Raw genomic sequence first — 26,026 nt, 5'->3', positions numbered from 1 at the left:
AGTTTTCTCCAGTTTCCAATATACTACTTCCTGCAGTGCAATATTGTCCAAATAATGCTTCCGAGGGTGTAATAACAGTCTGTTCCAATACTGGTTTTATACAGACAGGGGTTTGTAATCAAGTAATCAGCAGAGGTTGGGACACCTGTTGGAATTGTTTGCATCAATGTTCAAGGCTTAATTTACTTACATTGCTGCAGAACAGCTGTAAGTTGTTGACCCATTACTTGTTCCCTGAAGAAGGCCTTTTTTTCACAATATAACAGTGCAGTTTACATTATTTTCCCGTTTTTGCTAACCTAAACTTTTTTTTAAACCTCGAGCAGTTTACTGCTTACCTTTGTACCATTTCAGGTTATTCACTGGACTTGAATTGCTTAAATTTCAATAAAAACTGGAAAAATTGAGGTGTTCTAAAACTTTTGACCGGTAGTGTATATATATATATATATATATATATATATATATATATATATATATATATATATATATATATATATATATATATATATATATATATATAAATAATATATATATATATGTGGATATGTATATATATGTATATATGTATTATATTGTCGCGGATCTCGAGCCCGTCGACGTACTAAAGGGGGGTTAAACCCTTCTCCCCCTTGAGCTTCGAGTTCACGAGGTCGCTACCCATTTTACACTCGTGGGGGGCGGATTGCTAAGCAATTCCAGCCGCCAACCCCGCAGCGAGCGCGTGGAAGGGTTTCCGGTCAAATACCCGAATACCTTCGATACACACGCCGCCACGAGGACGGGGGCTGAACCTCACATGAGTCACGCTGGGTTGATATGCCCGAGCGGTTTGCTTGTCACGTGACTCGTCCCGTTAATTATTATTAACCCAATTGAGCGGCTTTATCTCGTGTAATGCGAGGCCAATTGTGAAAAGACGTAAACGGCCAAGTTGGAAGCAAAACACAGGTTTATTCACAATTGTACAATGGCCAGAGAGAAGAGACACAGGATAGAAACTTAACTGTTCTTACTTAAAGCCCAGACAAGGGCCCTCTGACTCACGCGGGGAAAGGGAGGAAGAAGAGGACGCGCTCAAAGCGCGGCCGTTTGGTGCAGCTCGCCCCAAACAGCTTGTTGGGCATGTCCCTCGAGGATGTTCGCGGCAAGGACGTCGGCCTCCAGTCGTGCACGCACGGGAATCTCCGCAGCGTGTCCCGAAGTCGGCGAGGCAAAAGTGCACGTGCAGGGAGCCCAGGCAGGAGATCGTTAGAGCACAGGGCACGAGAGAGATCGTCCTGCGAGAGCATTTATCTCGAGAAAGCGAGGGCAAACGAGAGAGAAAGCCAGGGAGAACAGGGCAGCAGAAAGCGGGGCAGAACGCAGAGAGCTCGAGCTTCGACCCAGACTTCAGAGTTCGGGGGTCCGGGGCCGGGTTTTATAGCCCCCCCACCCCCCACCGGAGTCCCACCAGAATGTTGCAAGGGCCTCCCCTGGCCGCCGTTGCTGGCCACTCCCCTTTAGCTCCCATTGGCTGCCGTTGTTGGCCACTCCCCTTTAGCTCCCATTGGATGTTTGCCGCTTACCAGCCACTCCCTCCGGCTCCTCCCTCGGGCCTCCTCGACTTGTTCTAGGTCCAGCACATGGCATTCCAGGCCCAATGAGGCCTACCCTTACTTACCTGTCTCAACGCATACCAACACTGGGAAGGAGACTTTACTTAACATTTAATAAGAAATAACTGAACTAAAGCGAGGCTACATGTTGTAGTGCAACTAACTAAAGGGGGGTTGTCTTTATACTCAAAACCACAACATGACCCCCCTCTCTAACCAGATTCGTCCCGAGTTGACCCCAGTCGGAACGACCGGTGGAGTCTGGCATTCAATTTACTGTACATTTACTTTTAATGTTTTACTTTAATTTAGTTTTTCTTTTACTTTAAATTACTTATACTTTACTTTAGTTTTACTTTAAATATTTAATTTACTGTACATTTACTTTAATTCAATTTACTGTTACACTCTTTCATTCCTCTTTTCTCCCACCTCTGGAACAAGCTCCCACACTCACTTCAATCACACTCCTCCCTCCAGGTCTTTAAAACAGCTGTTCACCACCATCTCTTATCTTCCCCCATCCAAAACCTTGATCTTTTCTACCCCCACTAATTCACCCCAGATCCACCTTGTTTGAAATTCCAACTTCTTTCCTGGAAGTCCTGGCAGTGTCCATATGTTTTATACCTCTCCCACCCCCCTCCCCCTTCCCATGCCTCCCCCCCAAAGCCCTCTCCCTCCCACAGTTCTCTCGATGTCTCCATGTCTCTCGGTCCCTGCTCTCAAATGTTGTGTTTGTGTCCTTCCCCCTCTCTCCCCATCTTGTCTACCGCTCCCGATGTTATTTGTTTTATGTGTCTGTTTGTCTTTCTGTGTGATTAATGTTCGCTCTTTCACGAGCGTCGATCTTGTATACAAAAAAAAAAGGAAAAAAAAAAAAAGAAGTGACACATAGGTGTTATCCCCCTAACATTTATTCTAACCCATGTGTGCGACATTCTTTTACACTAGATATGTCCCCCCTAATGCGTTGAGCAGCTATTCTATCAGACTCACACCCACAACTATCCGTGTATTTTCGGAATTTTCAAACTGAACACATAGACGGTGGGCACATTCTTATATTTACAGGCACAGAACTTAACCTTTATTTACAATACTACGACCCAGGACCTGCACTTCGAGGAAAATAATTGGAGGAAAGAAATCGAAGCACTTGCTGCTGGCATCTTCTTTTCTTGTGTGTGCGGCTAACAACACCGGCTGGCCCTGACCGGCATACAGGCCATGTGAGACATCAGGGCCATCTAAGTCTTCACGTCTTCACACTTGGCACACAATAGCACACACTTTTGTTTTTATTTGCCAGCAGGGCACTGACGCCACGCAGTCCATCCACTCAACAGGTGGTCCGAAGGTGAAAGATGAATTGCAGCAAGATGCTGCACAGCAGAGGTGCGAGGCCACAAGGCTTGTGGTCCATAGGTGCAGCAAAATGGATTGACAGCAAGGTGCTGCACAGGTCGGCCTCCAAATGGTCCTGGGGCGGGGAGGGAAGACAAGGCGCAACAAGCAAAAGGAAAGGCACCAGGTAGCACACGAGAAACAAGGTGACCAGGCACCACCATACCTGGTGCGGTGCGAGGGACGCGGCAGAGCGAGCGGAGCAAGCTCGTCCCTAACCGTCCGTACCCCCCACCGTTGGCTACATTACCCTAGCCCCCCTTGTATTTACAATCCGTCTCTACGTCTTGTCTCACATATCCCCCTCTATACCAAATTCATCTCCAAATCCCTCCCAGGAAGGGAGGGATGGAAAAAAACAATGTCTCACTCACGTCATGATGCGTCTTACTTCCAAACGGCTTACAGAGCCCTGGTGTGAAGCTCGTCCTCCTCGGTGAATGGCTGTGGATGGTGCGAAGGGATCTCAATTCCTAACTACTCTACTAACATTTACTTTTAAACTACCCAGGGTCGTACCCTGCCAATCGGCTTCTTTAAACTATGTGGTTCTAAGAACCCGAATTCCCATTGCCCACACTGTGGTGCCCTCCTGAATTTGGGGTCTCACCCAACGAATTTTCTCACTGTGCCCTCGCACAATTTTGGGGCTGGGTCGTGTGGCTCTACTAGCAGGTCTACCTACCTGCGCACCTTCGTCACCGAAGCCGCCTCCCGAGCTTGCCTGCTCCTCACAACTACACTAACTGGGGAAGGCCCTCCCTGGTACTTACCCCCTCTATGCCCACCTCAGCATCGGGCAACCTGGGTCCTTCCCTTGGATCCTCGGGCCCCACTCACACACTATCCTAACCGGCTCCCAGAGCCTACCTGCGGCCTTACCTGGCCGACAAGCTACCAGTGAAGGAGTGCCCCAATAACCACACTCACCAATTAAGCCACACGCCCAGCCATTCCACCGTCTACTGCACCCTACAAAACACTACTTTCTACTACCCGCACCACAGGTGTCAATATCCATGCAATTTACCTATGCCCTCTACCTGGCTTTACACTACCCCCCCCCAGGCTTTCGTGAATGGGTTCCACTCCCCCCATTCAATCCTTCGCACCATACATTCCACACCAAGCATTCCACACCTTTTATTCTCACACCATTTATTTTGCACACCACTACTTTCACACACCATTACACAATTCCATTTATCTCACTCACAGTTCCTCAAACACACAGCATCATCTACCTAACTGATTTCCCCTAAAACCCGTGCTTCCCTCGTCGTCCCTTTACACTATGCACACCCTTTTTTAACAACCACCTAAACTCTCTACGTCCCCACTACAGTTCAGGTGTCCTACTTAAATCTCATGTCCCTAAGGTCTTCTAAATCCCTATCAATTATCCTAGCCCTCCCTCGGCTAGCTTCGGTGCCCCATGGAGGCAACCATTGCTGGCCCCTCCATGGGCCTAACACTGCCATCCCCCTAAACTAATGCTCATGCCCCCCCCCCCCGTGGGAGGAATGGTCAGTACCATTCCCCCTTGTGGGGTACACTACTCTCCAGAGTCCTCTAAACTATGAGCCTCCCCATGTGGAGGTAACTTGTCACGGCTCGGCCTCGAGGGGCCGAGCGATCCATTCGGGTGGTTGGTCACCTGTATGTGGTGTCCGTCCAGCATTGACGATCCGAGGGGGGAGGAATTGATGGGCCCAGGTGCCGGGCTCCACCCCTGCTAGGGGCCTTTCAGTCCCACGCACGATGACCCAACCCACCACGGTCAGAGCACCTCACCCGATAAGGTGCGTGGCTCCGATAACCCAAACCTCCCCTCAAACCCGGCCGATCGCCCTTGCCGCCATACAGCGCCAACCATACCGTGCGGGTGCCGGAGGTACGAATTGTGCACGCTGGTCCTTGCGAGACCGACGCAGCACCGATTCCCTCCGGTCCCCGCGGCACACAACTCACCGGGGGCTCGCGTACGCTACTCGTCCCGCTAAGCGCTACCCCGGTCCGCGTCGATGCCTGGGCCGCATCATCGCATCTCTCGACCCACTCCATACTCGCACGCACAGGCGCACACGCGCCTTTCACACACTCTGTTATCGCGCGCTCCGGTGCACACCCTTCTTCCACACACTCCGGTGTGCACTCTTTCTCCATGCACTCCGGTGCATACTCTCGCTCCTCACACTCTGGTGCGCACTCCCGCTCCTCGCACTCCGGTACGCACTCTCTCTCACACTCCGTACCACCCTCTCGCTCCATGCACTCCGGTACGCACTCCCCCTCATACCGCACATTGGGCCCTTCGCGAATGTCCGGGTCTCGCCCGATCCCCAGGCTCGCCGAGCACCCGTTCGCGCCAAACACATTCCCGCCATCAGCACCACTCACCTCGGGGCTCTCCTTCCCCTGCTTCTCCGCCAGCACCTGCAAACTTTTTAGTGGGTTAGCAAGCACGGCATCACGGTGCAAACACAAACTTTGTGCGCATTCCATCACCTCCTCCCGTGATTCGCTCCCTTTCTCTCCCGTCTCTTCGACCCCAATTATTTCTTCTTCTAACTCGACGATCGTCGGCGCCCCCAAAATTTACTCCTCCAACTCGACCTGCGTCGGCACCCCCAAAATCTTCTCTTCCAAACTCGACAATCGTCGGTTTCTCTACACTCCGCGTCACTACTCCCATAGCCCCAGTCAATTTGGCTGTGCTCCGCTTTAACTCACTCCCCACGGGTTCCTCGTACCGCTTCACCTCATCGCGTACCACCGCGACCTCCCTGCTCATCCTGTGCCCAATCTCCTCCCCCATCTTTTCCATGTCGCATCTTGATTCTTCCCTCATTTCTCTCATTTCCCTTCTTGATTTGTCCCCCTGTGTATCCAATTTTTCCTTAATTTTATTCATTTCTTCACCCATATATGCCCTGAGTTGCACCATAAAAAGGCCCATATCCATTGGCTCGGCTCTCGCCGCCACGTGCGAGGCGCCGCCATTTTATTCCCCTACTGCCGCACCGTCATCAGCTTCCCCTACTACCAACTCTTCCTGCTGGTCCTGGGCCATTAATTCTTTTTCACTTCTTACTGCCACCGGCATTTGGTCATCTTGGCCAGCCATTGTACGAACTCAATTTAATTTGGGTTTAAAACTGAATTTCGTATGCTCGTAATTTCGAGTGCGTGAAGTGCACTCCAGGTCCAAATATCCCACTCCCGGACACCAATTTGTTGGTGTCCCATTTTTTTTGTCAGGGTTCAAATCGCACTCCTGACACCAATTTGTTGCGGATCTCGAGCCCGTCGACGTACTAAGGGGGGGTTAAACCCTTCTCCCCCTTGAGCTTCGAGTCCACGAGGCCGCTACCCATTTTACACTCGTGGGGGGCGGATTGCTAAGCAATTCCAGCCGCCAACCCCGCAGCGAGCGCGTGGAAGGGTTTCCGGTCAAATACCCGAATACCTTCGATACACACGCCGCCACGAGGACGGGGGCTGAACCTCACATGAGTCACGCTGGGTTGATACGCCCGAGCGGTTTGCTTGTCATGTGACTCGTGCCGTTAATTATTATTAACCCAATTGAGCGGTTTTATCTCGTGCAATGCGAGGCCAATTGTGAAAAGACGTAAACGGCCAAGTTGGAAGCAAAACACAGGTTTATTCACAATTGTACAATGGCCAGAGAGAAGAGACACAGGATAGAAACTTAACTGTTCTTACTTAAAGCCCAGACAAGGGCCCTCTGACTCACGCGGGGAAAGGGAGGAAGAAGAGGACGCGCTCAAAGCGCGGCCGCTTGGTGCAGCTCGCCCCAAACGGCTCGTTGGGCATGTCCCTCGAGGATGTTCGCGGCAAGGACGTCGGCCTCCAGTCGTGCACGCACGGGAATCTCCGCAGCGTGTCCCGAAGTCGGCGAGGCAAAAGTGCACGTGTAGGGAGCCCAGGCAGGAGATTGTTAGAGCACAGGGCACGAGAGAGATCGTCCTGCGAGAGCATTTATCTCGAGAAAGCGAGGGCAAACGAGAGAGAAAGCCAGGGAGAACAGGGCAGCAGAAAGCGGGGCAGAACGCAGAGAGCTCGAGCTTCGACCCAGACTTCAGAGTTCGGGGGTCCGGGGCCGGGTTTTATAGCCCCCCCCCCACCGGAGTCCCACCAGAATGTTGCAAGGGCCTCCCCTGGCCGCCGTTGCTGGCCACTCCCCTTTAGCTCCCATTGGCTGCCGTTGTTGGCCACTCCCCTTTAGCTCCCATTGGATGTTTGCCGCTTACCAGCCACTCCCTCCGGCTCCTCCCTCGGGCCTCCTCGACTTGTTCTAGGCCCAGCACATGGCATTCCAGGCCCAATGAGGCCTACCCTTACTTACCTTTCTCAACGCATACTAACACTGGGAAGGAGACTATACTTAACATTTAATAAGAAATAACTGAACTAAAGCGAGGCTACATGTTGTGGTGCAACTAACTAAAGGGGGGTTGTCTTTATTCTCAAAACCACAACAATATAGTCACCTATTCTTGCCGATCTTGTAATAATAAATGCCAGTTGACGTTTAAGGGAAAAAATACTGCCCCTTGAGCTTTCGAGCAGGCCCCTGGGGCCTGCACAATACTCACTTTAATGTTGAGTCTGTCTCCCTCTGTGACCCATCTCTTGTTTGTCTGTTACTCTCTACCCATTGCAAGCTTGTCATCGTTCGTTGTACCCATTGTCGTCAAGCTATTTTACAAACCTTGACCTCTGTACATAAAAACGTCCATGGTAGACTTATCACTGCACAGGGAATCGTGCTTTAAGTAAGCTTCCAAAATGCACCAAGGAATAACATGAGTGGCAAAAATAGATCCAGGAACGCCTGAGAAAAAATGAAGGAGGGCAATGAAGACAGAGAGGGGAAGGATATGTCCGATTTCACCAAAACAGTCTCGTCTTTTGTCTATTCTCTTTTCGGTTATTTTGTTACCTTCTGATTTTATCGACTGCATCAGAACCCACCATGCTGATGTTGGTGTGTGTAAGCTGTACGTCTTACCATGTTATAAGAACAGGGCCCCAATGTGTTTCCCGGTATGTAATGTCCATATAATTACTATCGGGCAATCTATATCATAAAGCGGCAACTGCGATGGAAAATAATCAGGTCATTCCTTGAAGTTGAATACGTTACATTTGAATGGTCTCATAGTGATAGAAATAGGTGCAGAATAAATGCAACGAAACAGCTGCAAAATGTTGTTGTAAGTCTCGACAAGAATGGATCTTTGGCTGCGGAATGAAGTTTTACTTCCTCAGTATCTCAATGAAACCTCTTCACACTCATACCGGGTGTGAAGTGGCCAATCCGGCTCAGATGCAGTCCGTAAATATCTATCCCACACGTTACAAGTTGAAAGAAGTTCTTACTAACTATAAATGGGTACCTAAGTATGGTGTAGGTGTAGCAGGCACCTTCTGGTGTTCAGCACCCTTGCAGCAAGTCATGGTTTATGGGATGACTTGTTAGTTCATCTTCTCGAATGACTCCACTCTGTGCAGTGGGTTCCTAACTGATAAAGTTCCAGAATTACCATGCATAGTGGTCCTGTGAGCTAGGATGTATGCGTTGGTATGATCTTGCATGCTGACCCTGTGGCCTGTGGGTCTTGGAGTCAAAATGCACGTCCTTAGCATTGTTACAATATTTGATTTCCTTTGTACCTTTATTTACATACTAGTAGGGGCTACACAGCACAGCCCGGTGGAGTGAGCTTTTCCCAGCTGTGGTTTAGAGGGATGTGTTGGACATTGAAAAGCTATGGAGTTATTGGCCTCATGGTGGTTACTTTCTGCCAGCAGCAGCACTGCCTAACTCCACATCTCAAGATACACTTTATGGTGTCCTTTGGTGGCCTGAAAGCAGACCTCAATGCCAATGTGTAGTAGATTAGAACCATGCCCAGATTCTGAAGTATGTATGCCCAAAAACGCACAAACACAAAATCAAACACAAAAACATTTGAAAATATTTCTAAGGTACGCAAAAGGCACTTCTCAACAATAGTCCGCAAACAGATCACATTGATAGTATGACCATGCATTTAGTATGACCATTCTAGCACATCTTAGTGCTAGAAGAGTTGCAAGAGATTTAATTTAATGTTGTGAACCATTCCTGTTTTTAAAGTCACATGGTTATTCACTTCATGAGTTCTGTTGTCTTTTCTTTTTTCTTTCAATTTTCTTTCAATTCTCGAATGAGTTTTCGAGAATTTCTTTCAATTTCGAGAAGTTTTCTTTCAATTTTCAGCAAGTTGTTTTGAGATAATGCAAAACGTGATGGTATGCAAAGTATGACGATGAACATGAATAAGTCAAAAAAGATGTTGTTAATAAACATTCACCAAATAAATACACTTTTGGGAATGATTACCTTGGTTATAGTCAACATGTGTGAAAATCCCTGAGGATCATTATCTCTTCTAGATAGACAAATATAATTGATACAAAATTGGAGTAATCTTCAATAAATGAAAGTTTCAGAGCTCTTTAAATGAACAGTAATTTATAACTTTTGGGGTTAACTAACAAATATATGCAAAGGTGTGCGAAGTTTTGTTTAGACGTATTGGAGTTTAGAGAGTTGACGTAGATATGTGTGTCGTACTTCAACGTCAATGATGCTTTCCTAAGCAATGATGGAAGTCATCCCCAGGAGGAGCTATGTCAGCAGCTGTTGTAGTGTTGATGGATGAGAACCACGTTTTCGTGAAGTATGTCCATATCTGAAATATCCTCACAGAGGGCGAGAGATTTGCCAGTAGTAATTGTCAACTTGTGTGTATCGCAGCCATCTCAGATGTCAGAAGAATCATCTCGTGTAGTTTAAGTTTAATGGTGGTAGGATTTCCTTGGTCTGCGGTACAAACCGTAGAACGGTTGCGGATCCTCGGCACAATGATTTCTGATAACGTTAGAATTCTATTTGAAAATTTAAAAACATAACAGAGCAAAGGCTATTGTTTGTAGTGGTTACAGAGGTGGAAATGCAAGAAGTACCGGGTTCCTTTCCTCCGAAACACATACACATACATTCACTCACAAACAGCATAAATCAGGTCATAATGTTCAAAAATAATAATAATAAAAAGGACTTATGACAAAAAGAATCAGAGAAATAAGATAAATATTAATGAAGATGAAGAGGAGAAACAGATAAATTTAATAATTAAAAAACGACAGTAAAAGTAAAAGTGTTTCTGGTTGACTTTAAAAATCGAGAACATACATATACACAGAACAAGGTAAATAATATAGAAAAATCAAATAGGATAAAAGGGAAAAGGGTAAGGATGGAGGGAAAGAGGGAACAAAGTGTTGTGTATTACATTAATACACACACACACAGAGACATACACATATATGTGCATATACTCATACATATACACACAAACATACACACATATACAGTGCATTCAGAAAGTATTCAGACCCCTTCACTTTTTTCACATTTTGTTATGTTGCAGCCTTATGCTGAAATCGTTTAAATTCATGTTTTCCCTCATCAATCTACACTGAATACCCCACAATGACAAAGAGAAAACAGGATTTTAGAAAGTTTTGCAAATTTACTAAAAAGAAAAAAACTGAAATATCACATTGACATAAGTATTCAGACCCTTAACTCAGTACTTAGTTGAAGCACCTTTGGAAGCGATTACAGCCTCGAGTCTTCTTGGGTATGACGGAACAAGCTTTGCACACCTGGATTTGGGGATTTTCTGCCATTCTTCTCTGCAGATCCTCTCAAGCTCTGTCAGGTTGTATGGGGACCGTCAGTGGACAGCCATTTTCAGGTCTCTCCAGAGATGTTCGATTGGGTTCAAGTCAGGGCTCTGACTGGGCCACTCAAGGACCCTCACAGAGTTGTCCCTAAGCCATTCCTGCATTGTCTTAGCTGTGTGCTTAGGGTCATTGTCCTGTTGGAAGGTGAACCTTCGGCCCAGTCTGAGGTCCTGAGCGCTCTGTTTCAGGTTTTCATTAAGGATATCTCTGTACTTTGCTCCGTTCATTGTTCCCTCAACCCTGACCAGTCCCCCAGTCCCTGCTGCTGAAAAACACCCCCACAGCATGATGCTGCCACCACCATGCTTCACCGTTGGGATGGTATTGGGCAGGTGACGAGTGGTGCCTGGTTTCCTCCAGACATGACGCTTAGAATTGAGGCCAAACAGTTCAATCTTGGTTGCATCAGACCAAAGAATCTTGTTTCTCACAGTCTGAGAGTCCTTTGGGTGCTTTTTTGCAAACCCCAAGCCAGCTTTCATGTGTCTTTCACTGAGGAGAGGCTTCCATCTGGCCACTCTGCCATAAAGCCCAGATCTGTGGAGTGTTGCAGTGATGGTTGTCCTTCTGGAAGAATCTCCCATCTCCACACAGGATCTCTGGAGCTCAGCCATAGTGACCATCGGGTTCTTGGTCACTTCTCTTACCAAGGCCCTTCTCCCCCGATTGCTGAGTTTGGCCGGGCGGCCAGCTCGAGCAAGAGTCCTGGTTGTTCCAAACTTCTTCCATTTAAGAATTATGGAGGCCACTGTGCTCTTGGGAACCTTCAATGCGGCAGAGATTTTTTTGTAGGCTTCCTCAGATCTGTGCCTCGACACAATCCTGTCTCTGAGCTCTGCAGGCAGTTCCTTCGACCTCATCGCTTGGTTTTTGCTCTGATATGCATTGTCAGCTGTGAGACCTTATATAGACAGGTGTGTGCCTTTCCAAATAATGTCCAATCAATTGAACTTACCACAGGTGGTCTCCCATCAAGGTGTAGAAACATCTCAAAGATGATCAAGAGAAATGGGAGGCACCTGAGCTAAATTTTAAGTGTCATAGCAAAGGGTATGAATACTTATGTCAATGTGATATTTCAGTTTTTTCTTTTTAATAAATTTGCAAAACTTTCTAAAATCCTGTTTTCTCTTTGTCATTATGGGGTATTGAGTGTGGATTGATGAGGGAAAACATGAATTTAAACGATTTCAGCATAAGGCCGCAACATAACAAAATGTGAAAAAGTGAAGGGGTCTGAATACTTTCTGAATGCACTGTATATACATACATACGCACACACTCTTACATATGGGTGTATATCTATATCTCTGAAAGAATATTGTTAATTATAGCGTTGTGCTCTATCTCTCCAAAAGTTAATCTTTACTCTCTCTCTCTCTCTCTCTCTCTCTCTCTCTCTCTCTCTCTCTCTCCCAAAGCTCCTGGTTTTGTTCCAACCCATTCTGCTGGTTTCTATCCAGGCTCTTCTGACACAGTCAGTTCCTGCACCTCTTTTGTGAGCTCTCAGCAGGTATGGTGATGTCTTTCCGTTGTTTGCAAGACTGTGGCTTGGTTTTGTACCGATGTGACTCCAAACGCTTAACTTGAGGGAGAAATGTGAGAATATAGGAAACAATATTAAAATACAGGTTATGGTTCAATTATCATGTGAAATAATGGCCTCGGAGTAAGGAATAAAAAGGATATATAAAAGGTAGGTTGGTTAAGTGGGAGAAAAAGGCAAAAAGGATGGGTAACATTGAATGAATATGTTAAATATTTACTGTCAACTTCCTGACAATTTAGCACATCCTTTTATCTAAACGTTACTCATCTGAAAAACTTTTTTAAGGTCAGGTTTTTCTCTGTTCAATGTCTCATGTATCATGCTCCTAACCATACTTCTTATCTTTAGGAGCTCTCCACTTACCCCCCGGGGTTCATGGCACAACCACCATGCCAAAGCTACTACCCAGCACCAGGCTATGGCTCACCATACACTGGAACACTCTCCGCCTCTGCTATTCCTTCATCGTCGGTCACGTACCACATCCCAGACCCAACTACCATTCTACCTCCCAATGGTGAAGATTAATGTATCTTGAATAATTTTGAATTTTTTGTGCTATTCTTTAAAATGCAGAGAAATAGAATCACCACGCTTGTTTTAAACCATCAATGTGTATACCTACCTAGTTCTCTGATATTTAGCTCACCTGGAACGAAGTTCAGGGGAGCTTATGCGATGGCGCATCGTCCGTCCGTCAGTCCGTAAACGCTTGAAACTTCTTGTCCGAAACCATTGATGAGATTGCAACAAAATTTGGCACAAATGATATTTGTTGTGTTGTGACTAAAGTTTGTTCACGGAATTTAAGAAAAAATCTGGATCTAAAGGGTTTACCGGGGGTCAAAGTGGATGCAGGTTTGCCCCCCAAAATAGGTATTTGCTTTTTTTCTCTGAAACTACACACACTATTTAGATGAAACTTGACCGGAGGTACACGGGGTCATTGGAAAATTGGGGTCTGAGGAGGTACACGGGGTTTGGGGGTATATAGAACCTCCTCCCCAGGGAGGGAGGGGGTTTGACCCCCAAAATAGGTATTTTTTTGTTTGTTTGTTTCAAGTCTAGTATGATCTACATGCTTCCCTGTCTTCCATCAACCATTGAAATTGGTTTAAAATACCTTTAGTTAGTGTAGTATACTGTTTATTCTACCAGGTGAGCGCCAGGGGTATTGCCCCTATGTTCTTTAAAAACATCTGCAATTGAAAGTGGATTGCAGTAATAGTAGCATATATATATATATATATATATATATATATATATATATATATATATATATATATATATATATATATATACATATATATATATATACATATATATATATATATATATATATATATATATATATATATATATATATATATAAGCATACGCTGCATCAGCACGTCGCTGCATCTTTGTACAACTCCTCAGCACATTCATGACTATGGGATGAGGTGTTTTTTTTAAGGCGGCCGGAGTGCAAATCCTGCCACCAACCTCCTTGAGAAAGGACCCAGTACCCTGCTACTCATTTTGCAGACCTCAGAAGGAGTCAACCCCACCTGGTATTAATTCAACGGCTGAACGTGATTCAAACCCAGGCCCTTAGTATCCCAAGTCCACCACCCTAACCATTAGGCCAACGGCAGGTATAATAGTAGCAAAGGTAGGAAGCAGAAACCATCTGTAGTAATCCCCTCCTGGTGAAACTCCAAACGTCCATGCTTTCCACCAACCTGCACTCCTTTGCTCCTCTTTTCTCCCATTTAAGAAACTGCCAATCCCACTCTTCCCTCTAGGACCTCAAGCACATGTTGAACCCCCATTTCTTGCCATTCTCCATACCTATTTGCAATATTTTCTACCCCAATTAACCCTAGCTTCTTACTTGCAGGTTTATGTTTCCTGGCCTCCGATCTATCTCATTTTTAAAATTCCATTCCCCCTTTTTATGATGCCTCCATTGACGAAGTCGCCGGAGGCATTATGTTTTCAGGTTGTCCATCCGGCTGTCCCGTCGTCCGTAATAGGTTTTCATTACCGCGATAACTTGCGAACGGCTGATGGGATCTAAGTCAAACTTGGTGCAGGTATGTATAATGAGGTAAAGATTAACTGATTAGAATTTGGGGCCACGAGGTCAAAGGCCAAAGGTCAGAGGTCATGTTAGGTAAAAATCCTATTACCGCAATAATTTGTGAACCAGTGATGGGATTCTGACCAAATTTGGTACAATTATGTAGAATGGTGTAAAGATGAACTGATTAGATTTTAGGGTCAAGAGGTCAAAGGTCAAAGTCCGTAATATGTCTACAACTTGAGAACGGCTGAAGTGATCTAATTCAAACTTGGTAAAGGTATGTTTAATGATGTAAAGATGAACTGATTAGATTTTGGGGTCATTTTAACATTTTACCACCATCTCTTATCCTCCCCCATCCAAAACTTTGATATTTTCTACACCCCAAATCCACCTCTTTCAATCTCTTAGGAATTTCAGGAATGAAGTCATAGTGTCAATTTGTTTTATACTGTGTACCCCTTCCCTCCTCCACCCCGCTCCCCCCCCACCCCAGCCCTCTCCCTTCCACAGATCTCCCGATGTCCCTGTCCTCTACTGTTGTGCTTGTGTGCTTCCCTCTTGTTTTCTTGTTTTCATTAAATTTTCTTAAGTTGGCTTCTCTTCATTTTTTTTCTTCATTCTTTTAATTTTTAAATTAAATTAAAAAAAAAAAAAAAAAGCTGGACTTCAGCAACTTCCTCCCACAAATGCTCCTCATCCCACGGACTCCTTGTCTGCCTCCATAAAGACCAAACTTTCCAATCACTTTCACTCTTTTGTCTCTTTCATCCTGTCTGTGGTACTGCCACCCACCTTATATCAAGCTCTGCTCTTCCCTTCAACCCTTTAAGTTTAAGGTGACAGTTCACTGCCATGTTGTGTTTCTTTATTTATCAATTTCATATCTGGTTGTTCCCTCCTTGCCTGTTGTCATTAACTATGTCTCTCAGGCCTCTGCTATGAGGTTCTCTTCTGAACTTTGACACCTGCATGGAAATTGCAACACATAAATAGCTAATAATTAAATAAAACAAGTAAAATATGATAAGGGACAATGTAACTGGTTAAATGACACGTGTTAGGCATGAACCTCCTGGAGCAATGACAACACACAAAATAACAATCATAATTCGGGAAAACACAAGAGAAACAAGAAGCAGTAAATAAAGTGTAAAACACATAAAAGCAGCAAATATAGAGAAAGATAACATGAAAAAGAATGTGCAGTGGTAATAATTTGGCATGTGTTGTTGAAAAGAAATCACAATATCTAGCCGAACATGATGGTATGTTTTGTGAGATTGCACATTTTCAATTCCTCTTCAAACACATTCAAAACTAGAACACAACTCGGTAGAGCGCATACCTCTGCCAGGCTGAAGTTGTTTTATATTCACTGACAGGCCGGATCTGGATTTGGACCTCAACCAAAATCAAATCAGCTGGTTCTTGTATCCGAAACAACTCATCCACCAAGTTTTGTCACAAGTCATCCACAACTTTTTGAAATACCATGCTATACTATGTCGTTTTTGGCCCCATCCTTCAGTGGTGAACAATCACTTAAGAAATCAAAAAATTCCCATATCTCAATCTCACTCAACCTGTCCACCAAGTTTCATCTGAATCCATCCATAACTTCTTGAGATGTCGTGTTATATATTGTTTTTTTGCCCTATCCCACAATGGAAAAGAATCATGCAAAAAATTATTGCACACAGATCCAGATCCGGATCTTCACCAAAATCTAACCATTTTTTCCTTGTCACATATCCAACATCTCCACCAAATTTTGTCCAAATCCGTCCACAATGTTTTGAGATATCCTGGTCACAGAAAGACAGACAGACAGGGGTGGAAACATAACCTCCATATACCTTCAGTGGCAGAGGTAACCAGATAAAATCTTATGAAATACCATATTTGGTCCTTTCCTTTCTATGGAGCACATGGATGCTGGTTGCATCATTTTCTGATGATATGACAGTGATGTTCTGGTGGTATGGCAGTGATGTTCCGCTGGAGTAGTGCCACCTGTAGGTTAAAGCCACAAATTTGGAATTTGTTTATGTTGCTGGCGATAACTTGCCTACTCTTCGCGAAAGACACTGTGGGATCTTTAATGTCCACCATCTTATGCTAACAGATGGTAAGTCAGTATAACGTCCATCCGAGGGACGACACACACATTGATGCCTCAACCCTGCCTGCGAAACTCCAGGATGACAGCAACTCCACCACTTGACTAAACTGCAGTCCTTGTACTCACCACCATATATAACCTGGTGTAAATTTAATATCCTTACATGTGTTACGTACTCCTCCCCGAACCCCGGTCACGGTGTACCTCCAAGCCCCGAGAGGAGTCACGGCAGAAAGATGTGTTATTCCGTGTGTCAAAGATCAATGGTGAAACCACACCAATTGTTACCAACAAACAAGTATTGTATTAAGATCACACAAGAATAACAGCACAATTACAGTATTAATCAATTGTACAACCAATATATCATTCCTATGATGGTACCATCGGTTTCGTACAATATAACTCACTGTGCTCCAAGTGAGCGAAAAGAACATCCCCAATGTCTCTGTCCCGGCTTCAAGCCAAAGTTGGTTCCGGCTTTAAGCCAAAGTCGATCCACTCCAGTGATCGTCAGAACGATGTTGTATCGAGACCAGAATCCCGTTCAGTTGACAGTCACACTGCCAAAGATAGGCAAAAGTATCCTCAAGAGGCGACTGGGAAATCACACCTTCGGGTATGGACGTTCAACCGCTCACAGGGTATGGACGTTCAACGGCTCACAGACGGCGAACCGCAAATTCCCACTCAAAATCCACGTTACACACACACACCAGATTAACGTCTGGATGCGGTGAAAATGGTTGAAGCGAGGTGAAAAGCCTGGAGCAATCCGAAATCCGGCACGAGGAAAAATGGCCAATGGTCCATTCCCGAGATGTATCGGCAGTCCAATGATTCTCTTCGGAATCAACCGCAAAACCTGTCACGCATATCTGTCACAGCGATAACAACTCTGTTGCAGGAATCCCTTTCCCAGGAAACCCCAAAGTTCGCTAGTGACCCTCGTTCGCCAGCGTTTGCTCCAGACCTCCAAACAGCTCGGCTCCTTCTCCGACCTCACTCGCTCCGCCTCCTTCCTCTTCTTCTTCTTCCTCTTTCTCTTCTTCGTCCGGTTCCTGATCCGGTTTCCGGTTTCTTTTGAAACATTAATTTATTTTAGCTTTTGAAAACAGATCTCCATTTCACTTAAACGATAACAATAATAGTACAGGCAACAAAAAATGTTTACAGTGGATGAGAACCACAACAACGGAAGTGACGAATCCGTAACACATGTTCACATGTAGTTTAATATTGTAATCATTGTTTCCCTTCCACAATATTGCAGAGGTAAGTGCTTTTTGAATCAAAGCAACAATTATCACGTGATGATGATATGACTGTGTTCTTGCAGAATATCCCACGAGCCTCTGTCCTCGCTCTCCAGCTACCAACACCAAAGATTTGTCCCACCGGGTAGCTGAAAGTAAGGCAAGAGGCCGGAACCGTAAAGGAGTACCAACTCCTCCACCGGATGGAGACCTTGAGGTGGGCATGGTGACCTTTATAAGGTTGCATTATAAAAGAATACCACTAATCACATTCTTTTCACACTTGCTATCTGGAGTCATTTAACCCTATTTGGGCTGTGGGAGAGGGGGCTCCCCGCTCACTCCTGCTCCCTGCTGACTCCTCCTCCTGATCACTGCTCACCCCTCCTCCTGCTCGCATCTTACCCATCCACCTGCTCCCCTCTCACCCCTCCACCTGATTCCCACTCATTCTTCCTCCTCCTCCCCTCTCATTCTCATCCACCTCCCATATCATTCTCCTCTTGCTCCTCTCTCTCACTCCTCCAGCTCCTCTCTCTCTCTGCTCCTACACTGCACTCACCCCTCCTCCTGCTCCACACTCGTGCCTCCTCCTGCTCCTCGATCACCCCTCCTCCTGCTCCATGCTCATGCCTCCTCCTGCTCCACGCTCATGCCTCCTCCTGCTCCGCACTTATGCCGCCTCCTGCTCCGTGCTCATGCCGCCTCCTGCTCCGCGCTTATGCTTCCTTCCTTCCTCTTCTCCAATGGCTTGATCTCTGATCATCAATTTGGATTCAGACCAGGTCACTCTACTCTGGACATGCTGCTTCTGCTGTCTCATCAATGGATGGAGGTCCTCATTGCCAAACAGGAAATCAGAGCTGTCTTCCTTGACATATCTCGTGCCTTCAATATGGTCTGGCACCCCACCCTGCACACCAAGCTCTCCTCCTATGCTATCCATGGAAACCTCCACACATGGCTTGCAGACTTCCTTACCTGTTGCAGTCAACGTGTGGCCCTGAATGGAATTCTTTCATCTTCCCTTCCTGTTCAGGCTGGAGTTCTTCAATGCAATGTTCTGTGCCCTGTGCTTTTTCTGGTCTTCATCAATGATTTATCTGACTCTCTGGAAAATCCTCTCTATCTCTTTGCTGATGACTCCACTCTCTGCCGCTCCATTCCTCATCCCTCAGATTGGAAGTCTGCAACCATCTCACTCTCCGCAGACCTGGACAAAAGCACAAATTTGTCAAACAAGTGGAACATATCTTTCAATCCTGACAAATCTCACACTCTCACTATGTCTCTCCGAAAAGACTGTCTGGAAAACTCTCCCATCAACTTTGTCAACAATCCTCTCCAAGAAGTTCTGTCACTCAAGCTTTTGGGTCTCACTATCTGCCATGATCTTTCCTGGGAAAAGCACATTTCCAAGCTGGCCTCCAAAGCCAGTGCCGACTGGGCATCCTCCGTCGTGCAAAGTCCTTCCTTGGCACACCTGAGATACTTACCACATACAAAGCTTTCATCTGCAGGTTGATGGAGTACTGCTCTCCCCTCTGGACTGGTGCTCCTGCCTCACACCGAGCTTGGCTTCACGCTGTAGAAACCTAAGCTTTCAGAATCATTGGAATCCCCCACCATGAAGCTAACTCTGAGGGCCTTTCACTCATTCACCGCAGGCAGGTTGGTGGTCTTTCTGTCTTCTACTGACTCCTCTCCAGCATAGCTCCCCCAGCTCTGTCTGTGCTCTGTCCCGCAAATATTCCTTCAGGTCGCACAAGATCTGCCTGCAACCCTCTTCTGGTGAAACTAACAAAATCAAGACTCTCTGCTCACCTTCACTCTTTCATTCCTCTTTTCTCCCACCTCTGGAACAAACTCACTCACTCTATTCAATCCCACTTCTCCCCCAGGTCTTTAAAACAGCTGTTCACCACCATCTCTTATCTTCCCCTATCCAAAACCTACATCTTTTCAACCCCCGTTAATTCACCCCAGATCCACCTTTTTGACATACCAACTTCTTTCCTGGAAGTCCTAGCAGTGTCCATTTGTTTTATAACTCTCCCACCACCCCACCCCCTTCACCTGGACCCTCCCCCCAAGCCCTCTCTCTCCCACATATCGCCCGATGTCCCTGTTCTGTACAATTGTTATGTGCTTCTCTCTTTCTCCCCCATCTTGTCTCCCGCTACCTTTATTATATGTTTTATGTGTCCGTTTATGTTTTTCATGATTAATGTTAGCTCTTACACGAGCCTCGATCTTTTAAACAAACAAACAAAAAAGGAACTGTCCGTGGAACTTTGAGATAGAATTGTGAGGAGGCATTGATCTGGAGAAGGGTGTAATACAATTTCTAGTGTTGAAAATTCCGAAGAGAATAGTGAGCTCCGTCATTAGGAAATGGAAAGAATATGGAACTACCCAGACTCTTCTTAGAGCTGGTGGTCTGATCAAACTGAGCAACTGGCCAAGAAGAACCTTGGTCAGGGAGGTGAGCAAGAACCCAATGTCAACTCGGACAGAACTACAGAGTTCTTTGGCTGAGATGGAAGAACCTGCTGGAAGGAAAACAGTCTCTGCAGCACTTGACAAATCTAGGCTTTATGAGAGAATGGCCAGACCAAAGCCACTCCTTTTTTTTTTTTCTTTTTTTTTTTGTATACTGAATCGAGGCTCGTGAAAGAGCTAACATTAACTTCACAAACAAATCGACCAGACAAACAAAATACACAAAAAGAGGGAGCGGAAGACAAGATGGGGAGAAAAGGGGAAGCGCACACACACAACATCCGAGAGCAGGGAGATGTGTGGAAGGGAGAGGGCCCGGGGGGAGGAGGCGTGGGAAGGGGGGGGGGGGGGGAGGGAGAAGTATAAAGCACAAGGACACCAAGGACATCCAGGACAAAAGTTGGTATTTCAAAAAGTGGAATTGGGGTGAAATTAGCGGGGGTAGAAAAGATCAAGGTTTTGGATGGGGGAAGATAAGAGATGGTGGTGAACAGCTGTTTTAAAGACTTGGAGGGTGGAGTGGGATTGAAGAGAGTGAGGGAGTTTGTTCCAGAGGCGGGAGAAAAGAGGAATGAAGGAGTGAAGGTGAGCAGAGAGTCTTGATTTTGGCAGTTTAACCAAAAGAGGGTTGCAGGCAGATCTTGTGCGACCTGTAGGAATATTTGCGGGACAGAGCCCAGAGAGAGCTGGGGTGGGCAAGGCCAGAGAGGAGTCGGTAGAAGACGGAAAGACCACCAACCTGCCTGCGGTGAGTGAGTGAGAGGCCCTTGGAGTTAGCTTCATCGCGGGAGATTCCAATGATTCTGAATGCTTTGGTTTCAACAGCGTGAAGGCGAGCTAGGTGTGAGGCAGGAGCACCAGCCCAGAGGGGAGAGCAGTATTCCATTGAGCTGCGGATGAAAGCCTTGTATGTGGTGAGGAGCTTAGGTGTGCCAAGGAAGGACTTCGCACGACGGAGGATGCCCAGTCGGCGACTGGCTTTGGAGGCCAGATTTGAAATGTGGTTTTTCGAGGAAAGATCATGGCAGATAGTGAGACCCAAAAGCTTGAGTGACAGAACTTCTTGGAGAGGATTATTCAGAAAGTGGATGGGAGGGTTGTCCAGTCGGTCTTTTCGGAGAGACATCGTAAGAGTGTGAGATTTGTCAGGATTGAAAGACATGTTCCACTTGTTTGCCCAGTCTGTGATTTTGTCAAGGTCTGCAGAGAGTGAGGAGGCTGCAGACTGCCGATCTGAGGGATGAAGAATGGAGCGACAGAGAGTAGAGTCGTCAGCAAAGAGATAGAGAGGATTTTCAAGAGAGTCAGAGAGATCATTGATGAAGACCAGAAAAAGCACAGGGCCCAGAACACTGCCTGGGGGAACTCCAGCCTGAACAGGAAGAGGAGATGAGAGAAACCCATTCAGGGCCACACGTTGACTACGACTAGTGAGGAAGTCCGCCAGCCATGCGTGGAGATTTCCATGGATACCAAAAGAGGAGAGTTTGGTGAGCAGAGCGGGGTGCCAGACCGTATCGAAGGCACGTGATATGTCAAGGGAGACTGCTCTAATTTCCTGTTTGGCATTGAGGACCTCCATCCATTGTTGAGAAAGCAGAAGCAGCATGTCCAGAGTGGAGTGTCCAGGTCTGAAACCAAATTGATGATCAGAGATCAAGCCATTGGAGAAGAGGAAAGATTTCATATCTGAAGCAATGATGAATTCCATGACTTTGCTGATAATTGGGAGAAGGCTGATTGGTCTGTAGTTGCTGGGATCTGTTTTTGCACCTTTTTTGTGCAAAGCGGTGATGTTGGCAGATTTCCAAGCAGATGGAAGATGACCTTGAGCAAAAGAGAGGGTGAAGAGAACAGAGAGGGGGAGTGAAAGAGCGGAAGAACATGATTTTAGGACCCGTGGGCTGATGCCGTCAGGTCCAGTTGCAGAATCAGAGTCGAGGGTTGACAGAAACTTTTCCACCTTGTCAGGAGGAAAGGACACAGAGTCCAGGAGCAGCTGGGTACGACTGGGTACGGTGGGTACAGAGAGGGATGGGTTTGGGACGCAAGATTTAGAGGCAAACACAGAGTTGAGGCATTCAGCTTTTTCACGTGCGGAATCAGCCGTGTGGCCATTTAAGGTGAGGGAGGGGATGGAGGGGGAACAAACACCAGAAACAGATTTCACCAGACGCCACCAGGATTTGGAAGAGGGAGGCAGATAAGAGAGTTCGGTCCTGAGGACGGAGAGATATTGTTTCCTGGCTCTCCTGAGGGTGGACACACACTTGTTTCGGGCTTTGTGAAAGGAAATGAGATTTCCTTCCTTTGGATTTGCTTTCCAGGAGACGAAAGCAAGTTGTTTCTGGGCAATAGCCTCACCACAAGATTCCGTGTACCATGGACGGGAGGAAGGGTATGACAACTGAAGACGAGAAGGGATAAATCTGTGCATGAGAGAGAGCAATTTACTTTGGAAGAATTCCCAGGATGAGTTGATGTCAGAGGCAGTAGAGATGGGAGGCACTCCTGCTGAGAAAAGGCACTCCTGAGAAAAAGGCACATGACAGCACGCCTGTGGTTTGCAAAAAGGCATGTGAAACAAAGAGCATGAAGTAAAAGATTCTGTGGTCTGCTGATATGAAATTTGAACTCTTTAGCCTGAATGCAAAGTGCTACGTCTGGCGGAAACCGAGCACAGCTTATCACCCATCTAACATCATCCCTACCATTAAGCATGGTTGTGGCAGCATCATGCTATAGGGATGCTTTTCAGTGGCAGGGACCGGGAGACTTGCGAGGATAGAGGGAACAATGAATGGAGCCAAATGCAGGCAAATCCTTGAGGAGAACCTGCTTCAGAGTTCCAAAGACCTTTGACTGCGGTGAAGATTTACTTTCCAACAGGACAATGACCCCAAGCATACAGCCAAAGCAACACTGAATGGCTTCTGAACAAGAATGTGTCATTTCTAGGTATTTGGCACATAGTCGTTGAGTGGCCCAGCCAATGCCCAGACTTGAATGTCATTTGAGAATCTGTGTAAAGACTGTTGATCGACGCTCCCCATCCAACTTGACAGAGCTTGAGCAAATCTGCAAGGAAGAATGGGAGTAAATACCCAAATCCAAATGTGCAAAGCTGATGCAGACATACCCAAAAGACTCGAAGCTGTAATCGCTGCCAAAGGTGGTTATATGAAGTACGGTATTGACTCAGCGGGTTGATTACATATGTCAATTAGATATTTCTGTATTTAATTTTTAATTGGTTTGTAAAAGTTTCGATAAAAAATATTCCACTCCGACATTATGTGATATTATGTGGAGATAAGTGACAAAAAATCCATTTTAAAATACAGGCTGTACGCATAATGAACCGTGCTTCTTACGTAGGTACATAATAAATAGAAATGAAATGATTATAGGCAAGCATCACTGACCTCCTGCTAGATATCAATTGAGGTTTTTATTTCACTGTTTACAGTTCTAGAAATTACAATTTTCAAATGCTAGATATCGATTGAGGTTTTTTTTTTTATTTGTTCTTTTTTTACGGACGCTTTTACGGGGGTATTTTTTGACGTAAATTCTCATTTATGGACACTTTTCGACAGTTCTGTGATTTTTACCCGTATATCGGCTTCGATGTCCGTTGGCACACAAAATTTCAGCTCTCGAAGTCACCCAGAAAGTTCCGAACATTAATATCAGACAGTCAGTGAGTTATTGAGTAGTTCGAATAAGCTTTATAATATGTATGTATGTATAGGAACAAACTATATTGTATATGGGTGAGTTATGGGTGTATTGTATATGGTGAGTACTTATTTCTTATTTTGTGTATATGGGTGAGTGGGTGAGGGTGTTTGTTTTTGCATGAATTAATTTTTGCATGAGTGTGTGTTTTTGTGTGTTGAGTGGTGTATGATGTAAGGGTAGGTGGTTGATTGGTTGGTGTTGTGTATCTGTGTGTATGGGTGTGTATGTGTGTGTATGAATGATCTGGTGTGTTTTGTTGGTGAGTGGTGAAGGGTATAAAGGTGGGTGTTTGAGTGTTCTACCATGTTTGTTTGGTGCTGTGGATTCTGGATGTGGAGGTGTTGTTGTTGTTGTTCGCACTGGATGGGGGTGGGGGTATGTACGCATCCAGGTGCAGTTGCTGCATGTGGATCTGTATGTGCCCCTGCTGGCCCACCTTAGCTGACCGTATCGAGGCTGAAGGGCCGAAACGGGATGAAGCTGAGGACCTCGACTGAGGACCCGGTCAGTGTGGCACACTTGTGACCAGGTGTGTTTTGAACTTATATATATATATATATATATATATATACAGTCACGTGAAAAAGTAAGTACACCCCATGTAAAGTTTTGACTTTTTCAACATATTTCAACATTCAGCTATTTGATCTTCATTTCAACAATATTGACAGATAAAGGTGATATCATATAACAAATATCATGAAACATTTACATTTTGTAGTCCATTGTATAATTTAAATAAACATAAATGCAAATTTTGCATGTGGAAAAAGGAAGTACACCCCTACATTTATCACTACTTCAAATACCTAAAATTAGAATCAGGTGCACCAGCTCAGGTGCAAATGTTTATAACATCGTTAGAGAGGATCTTGGAGGAACCTGTCTTATTTAAACCTCAGACATTTAGTTTGGTTTGCTCTTTGTTGTTGAAGTGTGCGGCATCACCATGCCTAGATCAAAATAGTTCTCTGAGGCCTTCAGAAAGAAGGTTATAGATGCCTATGAGTCGGGGAAGGGATTTTAAAAGATCTCAAAAACAATTGGAAATCAATCATTCGACTGTCCGGAAGATCATCTACAAGTGGAGAAGATTCCAAACAACTGCTAACTTGTTCAGGCCAGGCCGCCCCAGCAAGTTCAGCCCGAGAGCAGACCGCAAGATGCTGAAAGAAGTCTCTAAGAACCCCAGAATGTCATCACGGGGCCTACATGTAGCTCTTGCCACTGTTGATGTCAAAGTGCACGAGTCTACCATTAGAAAGAGGCTGCACAAATTTGATCTACATGGGAGGTGTGCCAGGAGGAAACCTTTGCTGTCCAGAAAGAACATCAGGGCAAGACTAAAGTTTGCCAATGAACAGCTTGGCAAAGACCAGCACTTCTGGAACAATGGGCTCTGGACAGATGAGTCAAAGGTAGAGCTATTTGGCCACAGTACCAGAAGACATGTTTGGCGAAAACCAAAGACAGCATTTGACCACAAGATCCCGATACCAACTGTAAAGCATGGTGGTGGAAATATTATGGTTTGGGGCAGCTTTGCTGCATCAGGGCCTGGGCAGCTCACCATCATAGAATCCACTATGAATTCTTCATTGTACCAGAGGGTGCTTGAGGATAGTGTGAGGCCATCTGTCGGAAAGTTGAAGCTCAACCGAGGGTGGACCTTGCAACATGACAATGACCCTAAACATACCAGTAAATCCACCAAGGAATGGCTGAAAAGAAAGAAATGGAGGGTTCTGGAATGGCCAAGTCAAAGCCCGGATCTAAATCCCATCGAGATGTTGTGGGGGATTTGAAACGAGCTGTGCATGCAAGAAACCCCTCAAACATTGCACAGCTGAAAGAATTCTGCATGGAGGAGTGGGCAAAAATTTCTCCCAGACGATGTCAGAGACTGGTAGACAGTTATAAGAAACGCCTACTTGAGGTTGTTTCTGCCAA

The 26,026-nt window shown here is 45.7% G+C and overlaps 1 protein-coding gene across 1 annotated transcript in view; it reads left to right on the top strand.

Moving 5' to 3' along the window:
* LOC137432982 (protein phosphatase EYA4-like) overlaps positions 1-26,026 on the top strand; it is a 153,191-nt gene that overhangs the window by 42,699 nt on the left and 84,466 nt on the right. Inside the window, exons 6-8 of the mRNA XM_078783782.1 lie at positions 12,254-12,345; positions 12,730-12,898; positions 17,914-18,047. Of these exons, the coding sequence (XP_078639908.1) occupies positions 12,254-12,345; positions 12,730-12,898; positions 17,914-18,047 (395 nt within the window). The remainder of the gene's footprint in view (positions 1-12,253; positions 12,346-12,729; positions 12,899-17,913; positions 18,048-26,026) is intronic.

The sequence above is a fragment of the Myxine glutinosa genome, chromosome 8, assembly GCF_964187855.1.
Source record: "Myxine glutinosa chromosome 8, kmMyxGlut1.1, whole genome shotgun sequence".
NCBI lineage: Eukaryota > Metazoa > Chordata > Myxini > Myxiniformes > Myxinidae > Myxine > Myxine glutinosa.
The sequence above is the reverse complement of the archived record's forward strand: the minus strand, read 5'-3'. Positions and strand labels throughout refer to the sequence as shown.